At 60.3% G+C, this 12,934-nt stretch overlaps 1 protein-coding gene across 1 annotated transcript; it reads left to right on the top strand.

Moving 5' to 3' along the window:
- The first annotated feature begins 6,199 nt into the window (after positions 1–6,199).
- On the top strand, positions 6,200–12,859 carry HEYL (hes related family bHLH transcription factor with YRPW motif like). Its single transcript, XM_072355735.1, has 5 exons — positions 6,200–6,642; positions 8,683–8,749; positions 9,061–9,144; positions 9,526–9,607; positions 10,703–12,859. Exons 1-5 carry the CDS (start codon positions 6,563–6,565, stop codon positions 11,344–11,346), a joined length of 957 nt encoding a protein of 318 aa, XP_072211836.1. The 5' UTR covers positions 6,200–6,562; the 3' UTR covers positions 11,347–12,859.
- The last annotated feature ends 75 nt before the right edge of the window (positions 12,860–12,934 follow it).

Genomic DNA, 12,934 nt, shown 5'->3' with positions numbered 1-12,934 from the left:
CGGCTCAGCATGGAGGGAGGGAAGGGAGGTTTGCTGCAGGGGTCGGGGATCTCCTCTCACTGGTGGGCTGCCAGCTTGGGTTTCTCTGTCACCTGTTTGCTGAGATTTTCCCTCCATCAGGCGCTCGTTACGGGCTCTGCAATGAGAGCACTTTAGAATAAAGGACTTGCAGGAGGAAGTGGAGGCAGAGCTGATGGAGGGTTCTGCTGCTGCTCCGCTGTCAGAGCAGATGAATGGGAGGAAACCACGGCTGTGAGAGCTGCTTCTCCTGACAGCTCCGCGGGCAAACTCAGACCCCGTGGGGCCACGTGGGGAGGGCGCTGTGCCCACATCCCTGCGGTGCCCCAGTGCTGCAGGGCCATGCCAGGCTTTGGATGGCCCGACCATCGCGTTCCTTCCACGCCGTTATTTATAGCTGTGTTGGCTGACGTTGCTGTCACCCTCAGTCCCCACACCAGGCTTGGCACAGAGCTGGCAGCGTGGTTTGCACGTGCAGCTCCATGTGTTGAGTGCCCAGCAGTGCTACTTGTGGGCTGTGCTCTGTGCTCACTGTGCTCACTGTGCTCATCCCCTCCTTTAGGGCAGGTTTTTGCACAGTTGTCCCTTTGTGACAGAAGGGGATGCAGAGCCCATGCAGGCTCTGGAGGCGATTTTTGAGCCCTCATGATTTGACTGGGTCGGCACTGAGCAGGGCTTTCTCCTCCAGCTAAAGCAAACCACGTGCAGCAGTGCCCACAGACGGACTGGCTCCAACCCAGCCCAGCCTTATGCAGGCAGAGCCCACGTATCTGTGTGGGGAGCAGATAATGGATGGACCGTTGTGGGCGGCCCTGGGCGCAGTGAGGGGACCATGAGAGGATGTGGGGGCTGCGCTGTGCAGCTGGGGGGGCTCTGAGGGGCTGCATTCCCACAGCCCTCCCCCCCCAGGACTGAGGGCTCAGGGAGCAATGCTGCCTGAAGGCCATCAAAGCCCCATTAGAGGGAGGGGTGGCTGTGGGGGTCATCGAGTGTGGAATGCAGTAATGGCACAAAGTTGCCACAGGGATGGGGACACCACAGCCACTGGACCACTGCCATTTGGGGCACAGCAGCTTCTCCACCACTGTCTCCAATGCAGTGCTGCTCTAGTGCTGTACAGAGGGGCATCACGGGGCTGAGGCCATGTGAGCTGTGAGACCGTGGGGCTTCTGCTCACTGTGTGTGCTCAGGGCCCCACTTCCACAGCTCCTCCAGGTGCGTTTGGGAACCATTAACAGCACTGCGCCGGGAGAGTGTGGGAACTGGAAGGGAATGCTGCAGAGCAGCCTTTCATCTCTCTACTCCTCCTCCCCTGCTCCTGCCAAGCCCGGCTTCCTCCGAGGCCTTCAGCTCGTGCCAAGGGAGGGAGAGGGAGGGGGATGGAGGGAAAAAGGGAAGGAAAATAAAAAAAAATACCCACAGGAATGTGTTGGGGATCTGGCTTCATTCAGGCTGCCTTCAGGGAGGGAGCCCGTGGCTGCCCCCACTATGGGGCAGGGGAAAGCAAACAGGGATGCAGCCTCTGTGCTGATACCAAGGAGATGCCAAAGGGCTGTGGGGCTGCATCCCCACTGCTGGGCCAGGAGCAGCATCAGAGCTGCTGCAGGGCCAGGGGGAAGCGGGGGCTGCGGAGTGGGGCAAAGTGGGGCAAAATGGGGCTGTGGTGTTTTGTGCCAGGGAATGGATGGTGGTGGCTGCTCCTAGGGAGGGCACGAGGGAGGATGTGTTTTGGGTTTTGACTCGCTGCCGACTTTATTCCCAGCAAATTAATAATTTCCTTTCACAGTAACAATAAGGCTGGCCTGTGTGTGCTGTGTGTGTGCATGTTGTCCCCGCTGCCCCCCTCCCGCAGGGCTGCAGCTGCACGGAGCTGCCGGGCGGCCCAGCTGTTAGTGGAGCGTCCCGGAGGAGCACAGAGCTGTGAACGGGTGGGGTGAGAGCTGGGGGGGCGGCGGGGAGCTCGCTGGGTGGCGGTGATGGGAAGGAGCCCACAGGGCAGCCGGCAGCACGCAGTCACCCTCACACCTGCATGCACGCGGTGCTGAGTTGCACGGCAGCTGTAGGACACAGCATGCAGGGCAGGAGCGCCCGTGGCTGCAACAACGGGCTTCTGCACAGCGGTGAGTCCCGGCATTACTGCAGGGACGCGCACGGCCCGTGCTCACACGGCTGTGCCGGCTGCACGCTCGCTCCCATTCCCACAGCGCCTGCACAGAGCTCTCTCCCGTGCGGGCACACAATGCAGCGCTCAATATCGGGAGATCTGGAAACGCCGGCCGTTCCTCGGGCAGCATTGTGTGCTGTTCCTTATTTATATCCCTGGGGTGGTGCCACAGGTGGGTGATTGTTCCAGCTGGCAGCCTGAAAGGCGCAGGAACAAGATTTAACTTCCTGCTATTCAATTAGAGAAAGTGAGCATTCATCACCAGCTGCGGGCTGCTGGCAGGAGGGACCATCCTCCCCCCAGAGGAGCTGCAGACGGGACGGTGCCCGCTGCCACGGGCACGGCGGGATGCGGGATGCAGGTGAGGCCGGGCGCAGCGCTCTGCTCCGCTCCGGGGTCACCGCGTTTGTTTCAGCAGGAGATGGTCCGCTCAGAGCGGAGCCGTGCAGACGCAGGGGCTGCTCGCTCAGTACCGGCACGCAGCCCCAGCCCTGCAGCCCCAGCCCTGCAGCCCCAGCCCTGCGGCCCCCACCCGCGTTCACCCCCTCGTGCTCCGCGCCGAGGAACGTTTCACAGCAGAAAGCAATTAACCGAATAAAGCCGTTCTTAAAATCCCGGTAATTAAAAACAGTCCCTCCCTCTTGTTTTCCTTTTAAGCCGAAAGTTGCTGTTTACTCATTTGCTTTACAAAGTGTGCCTTGTTGTGGCTTCAGAAGAAATGAAAGTTTGAAGTGGTTGGAGAAGAAAGGCTCCGGGCGGAGCGGCTCCGCGCTGCTGTTTGCTCTCCTCCGCTCGCAGGATCGCAGCACACACAGCCAACGAGACGCGAGGCGTCTGCCGGCCCCATCGCTCCCAGAGCTCGTGAGAAGTGCGTTAACGTTGCCGAGGAAAGGGGGGGTTTGGAAGGGCTCGGGGCTGTGCGGAAGACGGGCTCCCTGCTCAGTTACAAAAGCGCTGTGTTCCCCGCGGCCCTGGGGGCAGACGGGGGCTGTTTTCCCACTCGACTCCTGGTGTTGCTTTTGCTCTGTGCAATCCTAAGGCCGCCCACGTCCCTCCAGCGCCCGGCGATGGGCCGGGACCGGCGTCAGGAAGGGGGGAGTGGAGAAAGATATGGTGCAGAACCTGCCGGGTCTGGGGGTGAGCCGGCAGCCTCACTGTCAGCGGGATTGCTGCAACGTTGATTTACTGCCACCCATTGCTGCTGGTCTGCAAAGTGAGCACCCAGTGCTGGGAGGGAAACTGAGACACACGAAGGGCAATGGGAACTAAATGCCAGCATCATCTGATGCTCTCCCACTGGGATGCACTGCTGCTCTGGAGCCGGAATGGGGTCCCATCCTGTGTGTAGCAGCACACCAAGGTGCCCGATGGGAGCAGCTCTGCAGCCCATCCCACGGGGGCTCCAGGCCGGGCGGCCATTCCTGGCAGCAGAGCAATAGGTGTGAGCACACTGCGGGCGGCAAGGAGCCCCGAGCAGAACCAGGATCTGCCCCGTCCCTGCCTGGGGAAGGGTGAGGCCGCGGGTTTGTGGGAAAATGTTGTTTTTCCCTCCCCTGGACTGCCCCCAGCAGTCGGCTGGGCCGGCTCTGAACTGCGTGGGTTGGGGAAGTGGGGGGGAGCGAACAATGCGGTGCCTCTGGTTTGGAGCGCGGCCACAGCAAACTATGCCGTGTTGGCAGCGCTCCACATCTGACAGAGCGAGGCGGTGCCGTGGCCGTACCTACAGCTGTACCTTCAGCTCCCGGCTGTACCTACAGCCGTACCTACAGCCGTACCTTCAGCTCATAGCCGTACCTACAGCCGTACCTTCAGCTCCCGGCTGTACCTACAGCTCCCACCCTCACCACTGCCCTGAGCACTGCGCGTTGGTGATGAGTCCCTCTGCTCAGCCACAGAGCAGGTCGGTGTGTTTGTGTCCTGCCCGGCATCCTCTGCTGCCGCAGTCGCAGCTGTGGGTCTGGCAGCAGCGGTGGGATTGAGGTTAGGAGGTGATGTTGACTGAAGACGTGAGGACAGGGCATTCCAGGCATGCACGGGGTTACTGCGGAGGTGTCAGTTCACCGGGAGGTAACAGATACGTCCTCCGCTCTGCAGCCGCCTTGCCCTCCTCCCTCCCACATTCCAGCTGCTGCAGCTTTTCACAGCTGGCCGCTCTCCTGGGACATTTCCCAAAGCTGAGGAGGAGGGAGGGGAGGGAGAGGTCCCCACACAGGGGTGGTCGGAGCCCTGAGCCGTTGGCGTGGGCAAACCGGGCAGCACGGGGTCCCTGGCGCCGATCCACCCTCAGCCCCGAGAGTTTGCTCCGCTGCAGGGAAGGGCCATCAATCTTCACAGCTCCCTTGTTCCCTGGCCCCAGAGCAGGGCAGCCAATTAGTGCTGGGGTTGATGGATGGCTCAGCCCCGTCCTCGTGACACCCGTCCCTGGGATGCTCCCACCTCGCCGGGCAGGAATCGGCGCTGGGTGCTGCTGAGCTCTCCCCAGCCCTGCCCGGCTGATCCCACATTGCTGCTCCGTCACATCGACCCCGGGGCTCCACGGGTGGTTCTGAGCAGCGTGGGCTGCAACATGGGTCTGATTACGGCAGAAGTGGGTCTCGGGGTCCCTGCTCTGTTCGTAATGAAGTGTAAGCCTAGAAAAACATGTTGCCAATTACACTTCAATTGAACCCAGATAAAGGCCCAGAAAAGACAGAGTCTGGACTGAGAATTCCTTTCTAATGGAGAAGAGAAGTGTTCCTGTGGCAGGCCCAGGATCTGCTTGGTTCAGGCTCGGTGTGATGTGAGCAAGGGCCTCAAGTAACTGCTCTCTGGATCCCATTTACACAGTTTCTTTGGTGGAAAGAGCATTAATCTCTCAAAAACACGTTTATGGGAAATTTACATTGGAGATGAATGTCTTTGTAACTGAAATTACTTTGGAAAGGGAAGAGGAGGAGTGGGTCTCAAAATCACCAGTGATGCAGCTTCAATTCCTCTGGTTATGCGTCCCTTTGAGCCTTGAAATACCAGCTAACAACTTTTACAACCACTCCTTCAAGGGATTCCTCCAACAGAACGGCTGCTTTGCTCTGCTTGGGTTTGGGTGGAAGACCCCATGGCTGGGGCTGAACAAAGGGGTGCGGGGCTGTGCTGTGCCCCAGGGCCGAGGGCAGTGGCTGCTCAGGATGGCCGGCAGGGTGTGGGGCTGCAGCGGCCACGGCAGATTTGGGGCCACGTGGGCATGGGGGGGGAGCCGGGCGGTGGGATCGATCGACTTCACCTCTGCAGAAAGCTTTGGGAAAGCCACGTGGTGCCAGATCTCAGCGCCGATTATTATTTTTTTGGCTTTTTTTTTCCCCCTTTTTCTTTCAAAATAAAAGGCATTATTTTTGTACCGCAAAGCTCTGCTCAGGTTCCCTCCCTCCGCTCCTCTCTCTCCCACATGCCCACGACTTCGTTGCCTTTGGGGATTTCAGCTGTGCAGGGCTCTGCCAAACTGACTCCCACCTCCTCTGTGCAGGCTTAGGGAAAACGAGGTGCTCTGTGTGCTGCGGGTCAAAGTTCCCGGTGCTGTGGGATAAGGCAGACAGCAGCAGCTCACCCTTGTGCCATAAAACCCAGTGCTGGGTGGGGGTCGGCCTGGATACCCTGGCGCTGCCACGAGCAGCACCCAGGGATGCTCTGAGCATGGTGGGGGCTGAGCTCAAGGCAGATCCCCACGGGACACCCCTACAGGGCCATGTCCCATGTCTCCACACACCGTCACTTTGGGCATCGCCCTCCAACCCCGGAGGAGCCTCTTCCATCCGATTCATAATTCTCCCACCCGCCAGCACCGCGCAGCCGTGTGCGTGTGGGGCTGGATGTTGATTTTTCCCTGAAACAACTCAGGGCTTTATCAGTCCCATCTCTTTCCCACGGTTTTCTGTTGCCAGTGAGGTCACCGGTCCCTTTAAACTGGGGCTGAGGCCAATGTGCGGCGGGTGGAAGGGGGGGCCGCGGGCAGGGGGGCGGCGGGCAGGGGGGGACATGAGACGGTTCACACAGACTGTTCCTTTTACAGGAAGACTTGGGATTGCGACCAGCGAGCGGGAGGAGGCGGGGGGGCCTGGGAACCTGGGAGCGCCGGCGCGGCCGCGTAATCCGTCACTCCTGGGAGATGTCTCATTAACCCATTAACCAGGGAGGCTGGGGACGTGCTGGGAGCAGAGCGAGGCGGCAGCCGGGGGTGTGAAAGGCAGAGCGGGGCCAGGGGAGGAGCTGGGGAGCAGACGGGGCGAGCTCCGCGCTCAGCCCGCCGCGGGACCGCGCAGCGCTCCGACACGCGTGGGGCTCCGGACAGGCGTGGGGGGAGCCCTCAGCCCCGCGCCCTCCTCCTCGGCTGAGCCGCTCCCGGTCAGGATGAAGCGTCTGTGCGAGGAGAGCTCGTCGGACACCGAGTCGGACGGCACCATCGACGTGGGCAAAGAGGAGGAGTACAGGTGGGGAGCGCTCCGCGTTATCCCGAGGGATAAACGACGCCGGGTGGGGGCTCGGCGGTGCCCGGGGGTGCGGGGAAGCGGGTAGCAGCCCCGCTGTGGGGTGAGGGCACCCCGGGTTCGGGCTCCGGCGTCCCTCACTGCCCCGGAGCGATGACCCGACAGCTCCGGGATTGCGGGCGAAGCGGGGAGGGTTCGCGTGAGAAACGCTTCTCCTCTGCCGAGGCGTTTGTCATGCACCAGCTGCGGCTTTGATCTCGTCTGAAAGGCAGCTCGGGCGGTGAGGGGTGCCCAGTTCTCAGCGTGTGTTTTCAGGATGGCAGTTTGCAGGCTCCATCATTCCTCCTCCCTCCTGCAGCCCGAGCTGCAGCTCCCTCTGCTCCGAGGGGCGCTGAAGAGAGGACCCGCGTGTGCTCGCGGGGCGCAGCCGTTCTCCCAGGGCTTGCAATGCTCCCCGAGCTCTGCTCTGCTGGCCCAGGGCATCCCCCACCACTGCCCACCGATTGCGGGCCCGGTGGGCTCCGGGCACTGGGGATGAAGGAAGGGCTCTGTTAGTTGCTCCCATCCAAAATTCAGCTGCTTCTGAACTTGTTTTGGCAGCCAAGTGTCCTCCACTTTGCAGCCAGAGAGGCTCCGGGTGGTTTAATTCCCTTTTTGAGGAGCTGCCCTGCCTGGTGCCAGGTTCAGGTTCTCACAAACTGATACGGTTTGGGGCAGTTGGGCACAACCAGCCCAACGCGACCTGCATGTGTTCCCCAAACTCTCACAACGTTCCCAGAGCATCAGCATTTCACCCACCTTTCTGCTGCGTGTGAAACACCTCCCAGCTCCTCCCGGCACTGCGGTACTCCGAGGGACAAAGCGGAGCAATTGTCCTGTTTTGTTTCACCGAGTACAACAATGGAGTTTTGATCTCTGTCTATTCATATTCCCAAGTGAGACACAGAACAGTGCTGTGGTGCGGAGGTGTTTGTGTTGCTTTGCACTGCAGCTCGAGTCACGCAAACACACAGCAGAGAGAACCGTCCCCACGCCGAAGAGCAGCGCAGTACGGTGTGGGGCAATGGGGTCAGGCAGGACCAAACGCTCCTGGGTGGGGCGGAGGGAGGGAGACGACGTCTGGACCGGGTTTGGCTCCATGGGGGTGGTTTGGGAGAACCAGTTCCCCGTAGCCCAGGGTGAGTCACTGCGGGCGGGCGCTGTGTCCGCTGTGTGTGTGGCGTGCCGCAGCCCGGGGTCACTGCAGCAGCGCAGGACGCCGCTTGGGTTTGCTTTGCTTTTTGTCTGGAAAAAGCAGTTGAAAGATCAACGCTGCGAGTCACAGAATCGAGCGAGGAGCGGTGCAGGAATGGGAGCCAGCAGAGTGCAGCTGCGTGGTTCACATCTGTCAGTCGAACATTTTTGAGATGCATTTAGCAGAGTTCTGTTGATCCCACATCTGGAGCTCACAAAGAGCGCTCGGACAGCTCTGCAAGGAGAGATTCAGAGCTCTGCTGCGGGCGCAGGCTGCATTCCTGCACTGCCGGGTCAGCTCGGGGCCGTCCCTGCACCCGTTCCCACCCCACCCGTTCCCACCCCAGCGGCGCTCATCCCTGGCACATTTCTGTATGCGGACGGTGCGTGTTTACTCTTGCAAAGCCACCTATGCCTGCACAAAGCCCACCCGGCGGACACAACAGGCTCAGGCACAAGGCCGGAAGGTTTGTGCTTGGAGATGAGGCGCCCCGGGCCCAGAGCTGCTTTTCCAGCCATGTGGAGACACGCGTGGTCTGAGGTGCAAGGAGATGTGCTGGGCAGCAGCTGGTGCAGAAACCTGCCCTGGACTGCTGAGGGCTCCCAGGGGGACAGTGGGATTCAGCCTGCGCCTGGCTCCTGTCCTCAGTTCCTGAGCTCTGTGTTGTGGGTAACGCTGAGATGAGAACCACAGAAAACATTATTCTGGTTTGGGGGGAGGAACTGCAGATGGCACATGTGTGTAAAACATGTGCCGCTGAGGTTTGCCTCCAGCTGCTGCAAGCAGCTCTCCTTCTTCTTCCTTCCCAGCCACGTTCCCAGGTCTGTGTCTCCCACCACAACATCGCAGATACAAGCCAGGAAGAAGCGCAGAGGGGTGAGTTCTGTGCTGTGCCGGTGGCACGTCCTCACCCTGGGACACAGCGGGGTCATCCAAACTGGCTCAGCCTTGTCCCCTGCAGAACCTCCCTCAGCCAAGGGGAGGTTTTAGCAGAGATCTGGCCTCAAATTGTGTAGAAAGGGCTGGGGTTGTGGGGAGGAGGTGGGATTCACGCCTCATGAGAGCTGCTTTGCTCGGCTTTGCCACTGAAAGCATTCACTTATGTGGCCCAGCGCTGCTTTCAGCCTGCTGTGAGGGCTCTAAATCTGTGAGACACTCCAGCACTGAGTGTGGTTTTCCTCCTGCAGATCATTGAGAAGCGGCGCCGCGATCGCATCAACAGCAGCCTGTCGGAGCTGCGGCGCCTGGTGCCTACCGCCTTCGAGAAGCAGGTGGGTACCTGGAGCAGCAGGGCTGTGCTCAGCCCTCACTGCAGGGAATGGTGAAAGCGGGCAGTGCAACAGGATGAATGCATTTAGTAACAACGCTCAGGAGCTGGAGGGAGGATCAGTTCAGTCCAGGCTGCGTTTTGCAGCTATAAGGAAGCACAGAAATGGGGAATTGCAGTTTGCATGGGGTGATGGTGGGAAGGAACTCCATTTTCTGCTCAGTTAAAAACCTGAGAGTGCCCAGAGGTGGGTGTCTGAGTGCTGAGGCTTTTCAAGAGGGTTTGGGGAGGAGGGTACCAGGCAAAGCTCAGCTTGTGAGAGGCACAGCGCCCTGGGCCATGAAATGACAAGTTTCTCCTCCTTTTTCTCCTGCTCCTAACACAGGGCTCATCCAAGCTGGAGAAGGCAGAAATTCTGCAGATGACAGTGGATCACTTGAAAATGCTCCATGCCACTGGAGGAGCAGGTAAGAGCCACCCTATAAGTGCATGAGCGAGGTGAAGGTGACATCCTAGGTAGGAAATTCCCCATCAGCAGGGAATGCCGTGCCTTGCTGGCAGCAGGATGAATGCTGCCTTGCTGGCTTCCCAAGGGAAATGTTTTTCCCAGGGGTAAATGGGTTCTTTCCTGCCCTCCTGCTTTTATTGCCTATAACGTGTGGGTCAGCATCCCATGGATAGGTTCTGCTATCCCAGACCCACAGGGATGGTGCTGCTGTCCTCATTGCATGCCCTGGTGAAGCTCCCAGCCAGAATTGCACTCCCAGCAATGGAGCTTGCTTCCAGAAGAAAATGACATTAAACTCCTTCCCTCCTCCCTGAGTTACATTTCCTGTAGAGGCTGAGTTCTGCTTGGGGACTCTGCAAATAAACAAGGCTTTTCCCCTTTCTGTTCTCGCTTTTTGTCTCTTGGATGTTACAAGAGGAGAGGGGGAGCCCTGTGCAAAATTCAACAAAGGTCTCATTTGTAAGAGCTCAGCACAGACCCTCTGTCCTGTTCCAGTTAACAGGATGGGGATCACAGCTCCAGTAAAGAAGCCTCTGGCTTTGCTTACCACCCACTTTTGGCTTTCTGAGGACAGTGCTGGCATCCAGGCTTTGCTTCAGAGCTGTAACTCGGTCTGGAACATTTGTTTAGATATTCAGTTTGACTGCACTGCAACAAAGGGCTGCATTGTCCCCAGAGACCCCGGCAAGCAGAGTGGTCCAGTGCTCCACTGCTCTGTGACATTCTCTGCTTTGTTGCTTACTGTCTCACCAAGCTACGAGGAGGGAGCAGAAGCTGAAAAATCAGCCATTGTGTTTTATCTTATTGGTTTTCATGTGGCTCCGAGCTTTCCCAGCCCAGCGGCCCTGGTTCAGCCATTCCTTCACTGGGAGGTCAGTGTAAGGGAAGTGTAAAGGGCTGGAGTCTCTGGGACTCAGGCAGAGGAACGTGGCACTGTGTGCAGAGGAGATGCGCAAAGCGCCTCAAGTGAAACTTATGGCGTGGCAGAGAGGGTGGTGGGGCCCACGTGAGTTCCTGCCCAGCGCACAGCCCGACTGTCCCTGTGTCCCCGCAGGGTTCCTGGACGCTCGTGCTCTGGCCGTGGACTACAGGAGCATCGGCTTTCGCGAGTGCCTCACCGAGGTGGTGCGGTACCTGGGTGTCCTGGAGGGGCAGAGCACCGCCGACCCCATCCGCCTGCGGCTCCTCTCCCACCTCAACAACTACGTGGCCGAAATGGAGCCCTCCCCGGCAGCCGCCTCGCTGCTCCCCGTGCAAACGTGGCCGTGGTCCTTCCTGCACAGCCCGCTGCCGCTGCCTCGCCGGGAAGCCGCTCCCGCTCCTCTCCTTGTGACTGCGTCCTACCCGCGCCTCGCCGCCCGGCCGGCCCCGGTGCGCCGCGTCCCCGCCGACATGCTGCCGTCACAGCGGGGCCCTCTGCCCGGCAGGATGGCTTCCTCCACTCGTAGGGCCCGCGGTGTCCCCTCGGCTTCCACCGCGGCGGCCGCACCTCGGATGCCATCTCCGTCCGGAGCGCCGAGGGGAGGCTCAGCCAAGGGCAGCCCCATCTCCGCTCTGCTCTTCTCTCCCGCCGGCGTCCCTCTGCCTGCAGCCTACGCTGCGCCCGCGGTGCTGGGTGCTGCTGCGCAGGGACCCGCGCTCAGGGTGGGGGCAGCCCGGCTGTGCCGCTCCTGGGCCACGGAGATCGGCGCCTTCTGAGCCCCCGGCGCCCCCTGCCCATGGGCTGCAGAGCGGAGCCGGCCGACCGGGCGCCTCTTCTGTATGCGGAAGCCGAGGACCCATCCAGAAGATTCTCTTTGCTGTCCCCCCGCCTCGCTCCTCACGCCGCCTTCCTCACCTCACCGTCGCTCATCCCCTCCTTTGCAGTGCCCACAGGTGTCAGCGCCATCTGCTCCCATGTGTTCTCTGGGATGGGGGGCACTGCAGACCCCGGCCCTCTGGCAGAGCCCAGTACTGTTCATTGCTGCCTTATCTCCTTCGGGACTCGGAGCTCATGGATGGACTCACTCAGGCCGTGTCCCCCAGCTGCAGCACCCAATTCCAGGGTCCTGGGATGGGTTTTGCTGCTCCCAGCACTGCTGGGCCCAGTGGGGCTCCTGCAGTGCCCTGACTGCAAGCTGCTCTCCTCACTGTACCCCATCTTGTCCTGCTCACAGCAGAGCACTGTTGGGCTCCAACAGCCCTCAGCCGGGTGAGAGGAGGTGAGACACAGGATTTCAAAGGACCCCGTGGGGAGGAGGTGACTCTGACACCGACGTGAGAAGAGCAGCCCTTCGCTCTGCCCATCTGCAGGAGCCGTCTCACCTCTTTTCCCCCATTGAGAGCACCGCGTGTCAGACCAACATTCCAAGTGCCTCCCAGTTTTCTCTTGGCCTTTCTCCTCCTGCATGTTTTCTCTCTCCAGCACCGTGTTGTGGTCTCGTGTTTCTCACCCCTGGTTCTGGACCAAAACCCATGGCTGCTGCACTGCTGCCCTTGGCCAGCACTGGGTCTACATTTGTCCTATTCCCAAGTTTTCCTGCCCTGCCACGTGCCCCACGATGACCAGTGCTGCAGAATCACCCTTGCTCGTGTCACCCCACCCCGTCTCCTCTGGGCAGGGAGGAACAGGAACCCGAAGCTCTCGAGCTCTGGGGCCACATCCCTGCAGTGCTCAGGGTGGGCTGTCCCAGCGCTCGCCCTCCCCATGGACTGTGCCTGGATCTGTGCCTTTGCTTGCTGGGACGGACCTGGCCCCAGCTGTGTCCCCACCCTGAGGGTCTCCACAGACCTGCAGCTGTGGCACAAGAAGTGTGGAGAGGTCAGTGCAGCAGTGCAAAAGAGGGAGAAGCTCCGTCCCGGCAGAGACTCTCCCCCAGCTCCGGTGGAAGGCGCAGCATTTTGGGCTGCATTCCTGCAGAGCGTGTGATGCGTGTAGCACTGCTGCTTGGAGAGAGAGCCCTCCTGGTTGTTCTGGTGAATGCCACTGCACTTAGTGTACAGAAATGCCTCTGCTGCTCCTCCTCAGCCCCGTTCCCCAGTGCCAGAAGCAGCCAGGAACACTTTCCTTCGCTGTAGAGCCAGAGGAGGCCGTGGCCCTGGCTGTGCTGTGCTGCTCAGTGTGCCAGAGCGGCAGCAAACAGCCCAGCCTCACTCTGTTAGAGTCACAGCTGTGACATCCAGCAAAGGTGGTAAATAAAGTCTTTCCAAGCCCTGTTGGTGTGAGATGCAGTGTTGGTGTGCAGCTGTTCTGCCAGTCTGGCTGCTGGGACAACTGCTGGCTTTGCAGTGCATGAGCTTTGTTGAG

Source organism: Excalfactoria chinensis, chromosome 22 (assembly GCF_039878825.1).
Source record: "Excalfactoria chinensis isolate bCotChi1 chromosome 22, bCotChi1.hap2, whole genome shotgun sequence".
NCBI lineage: Eukaryota > Metazoa > Chordata > Aves > Galliformes > Phasianidae > Excalfactoria > Excalfactoria chinensis.
The sequence above is the reverse complement of the archived record's forward strand: the minus strand, read 5'-3'. Positions and strand labels throughout refer to the sequence as shown.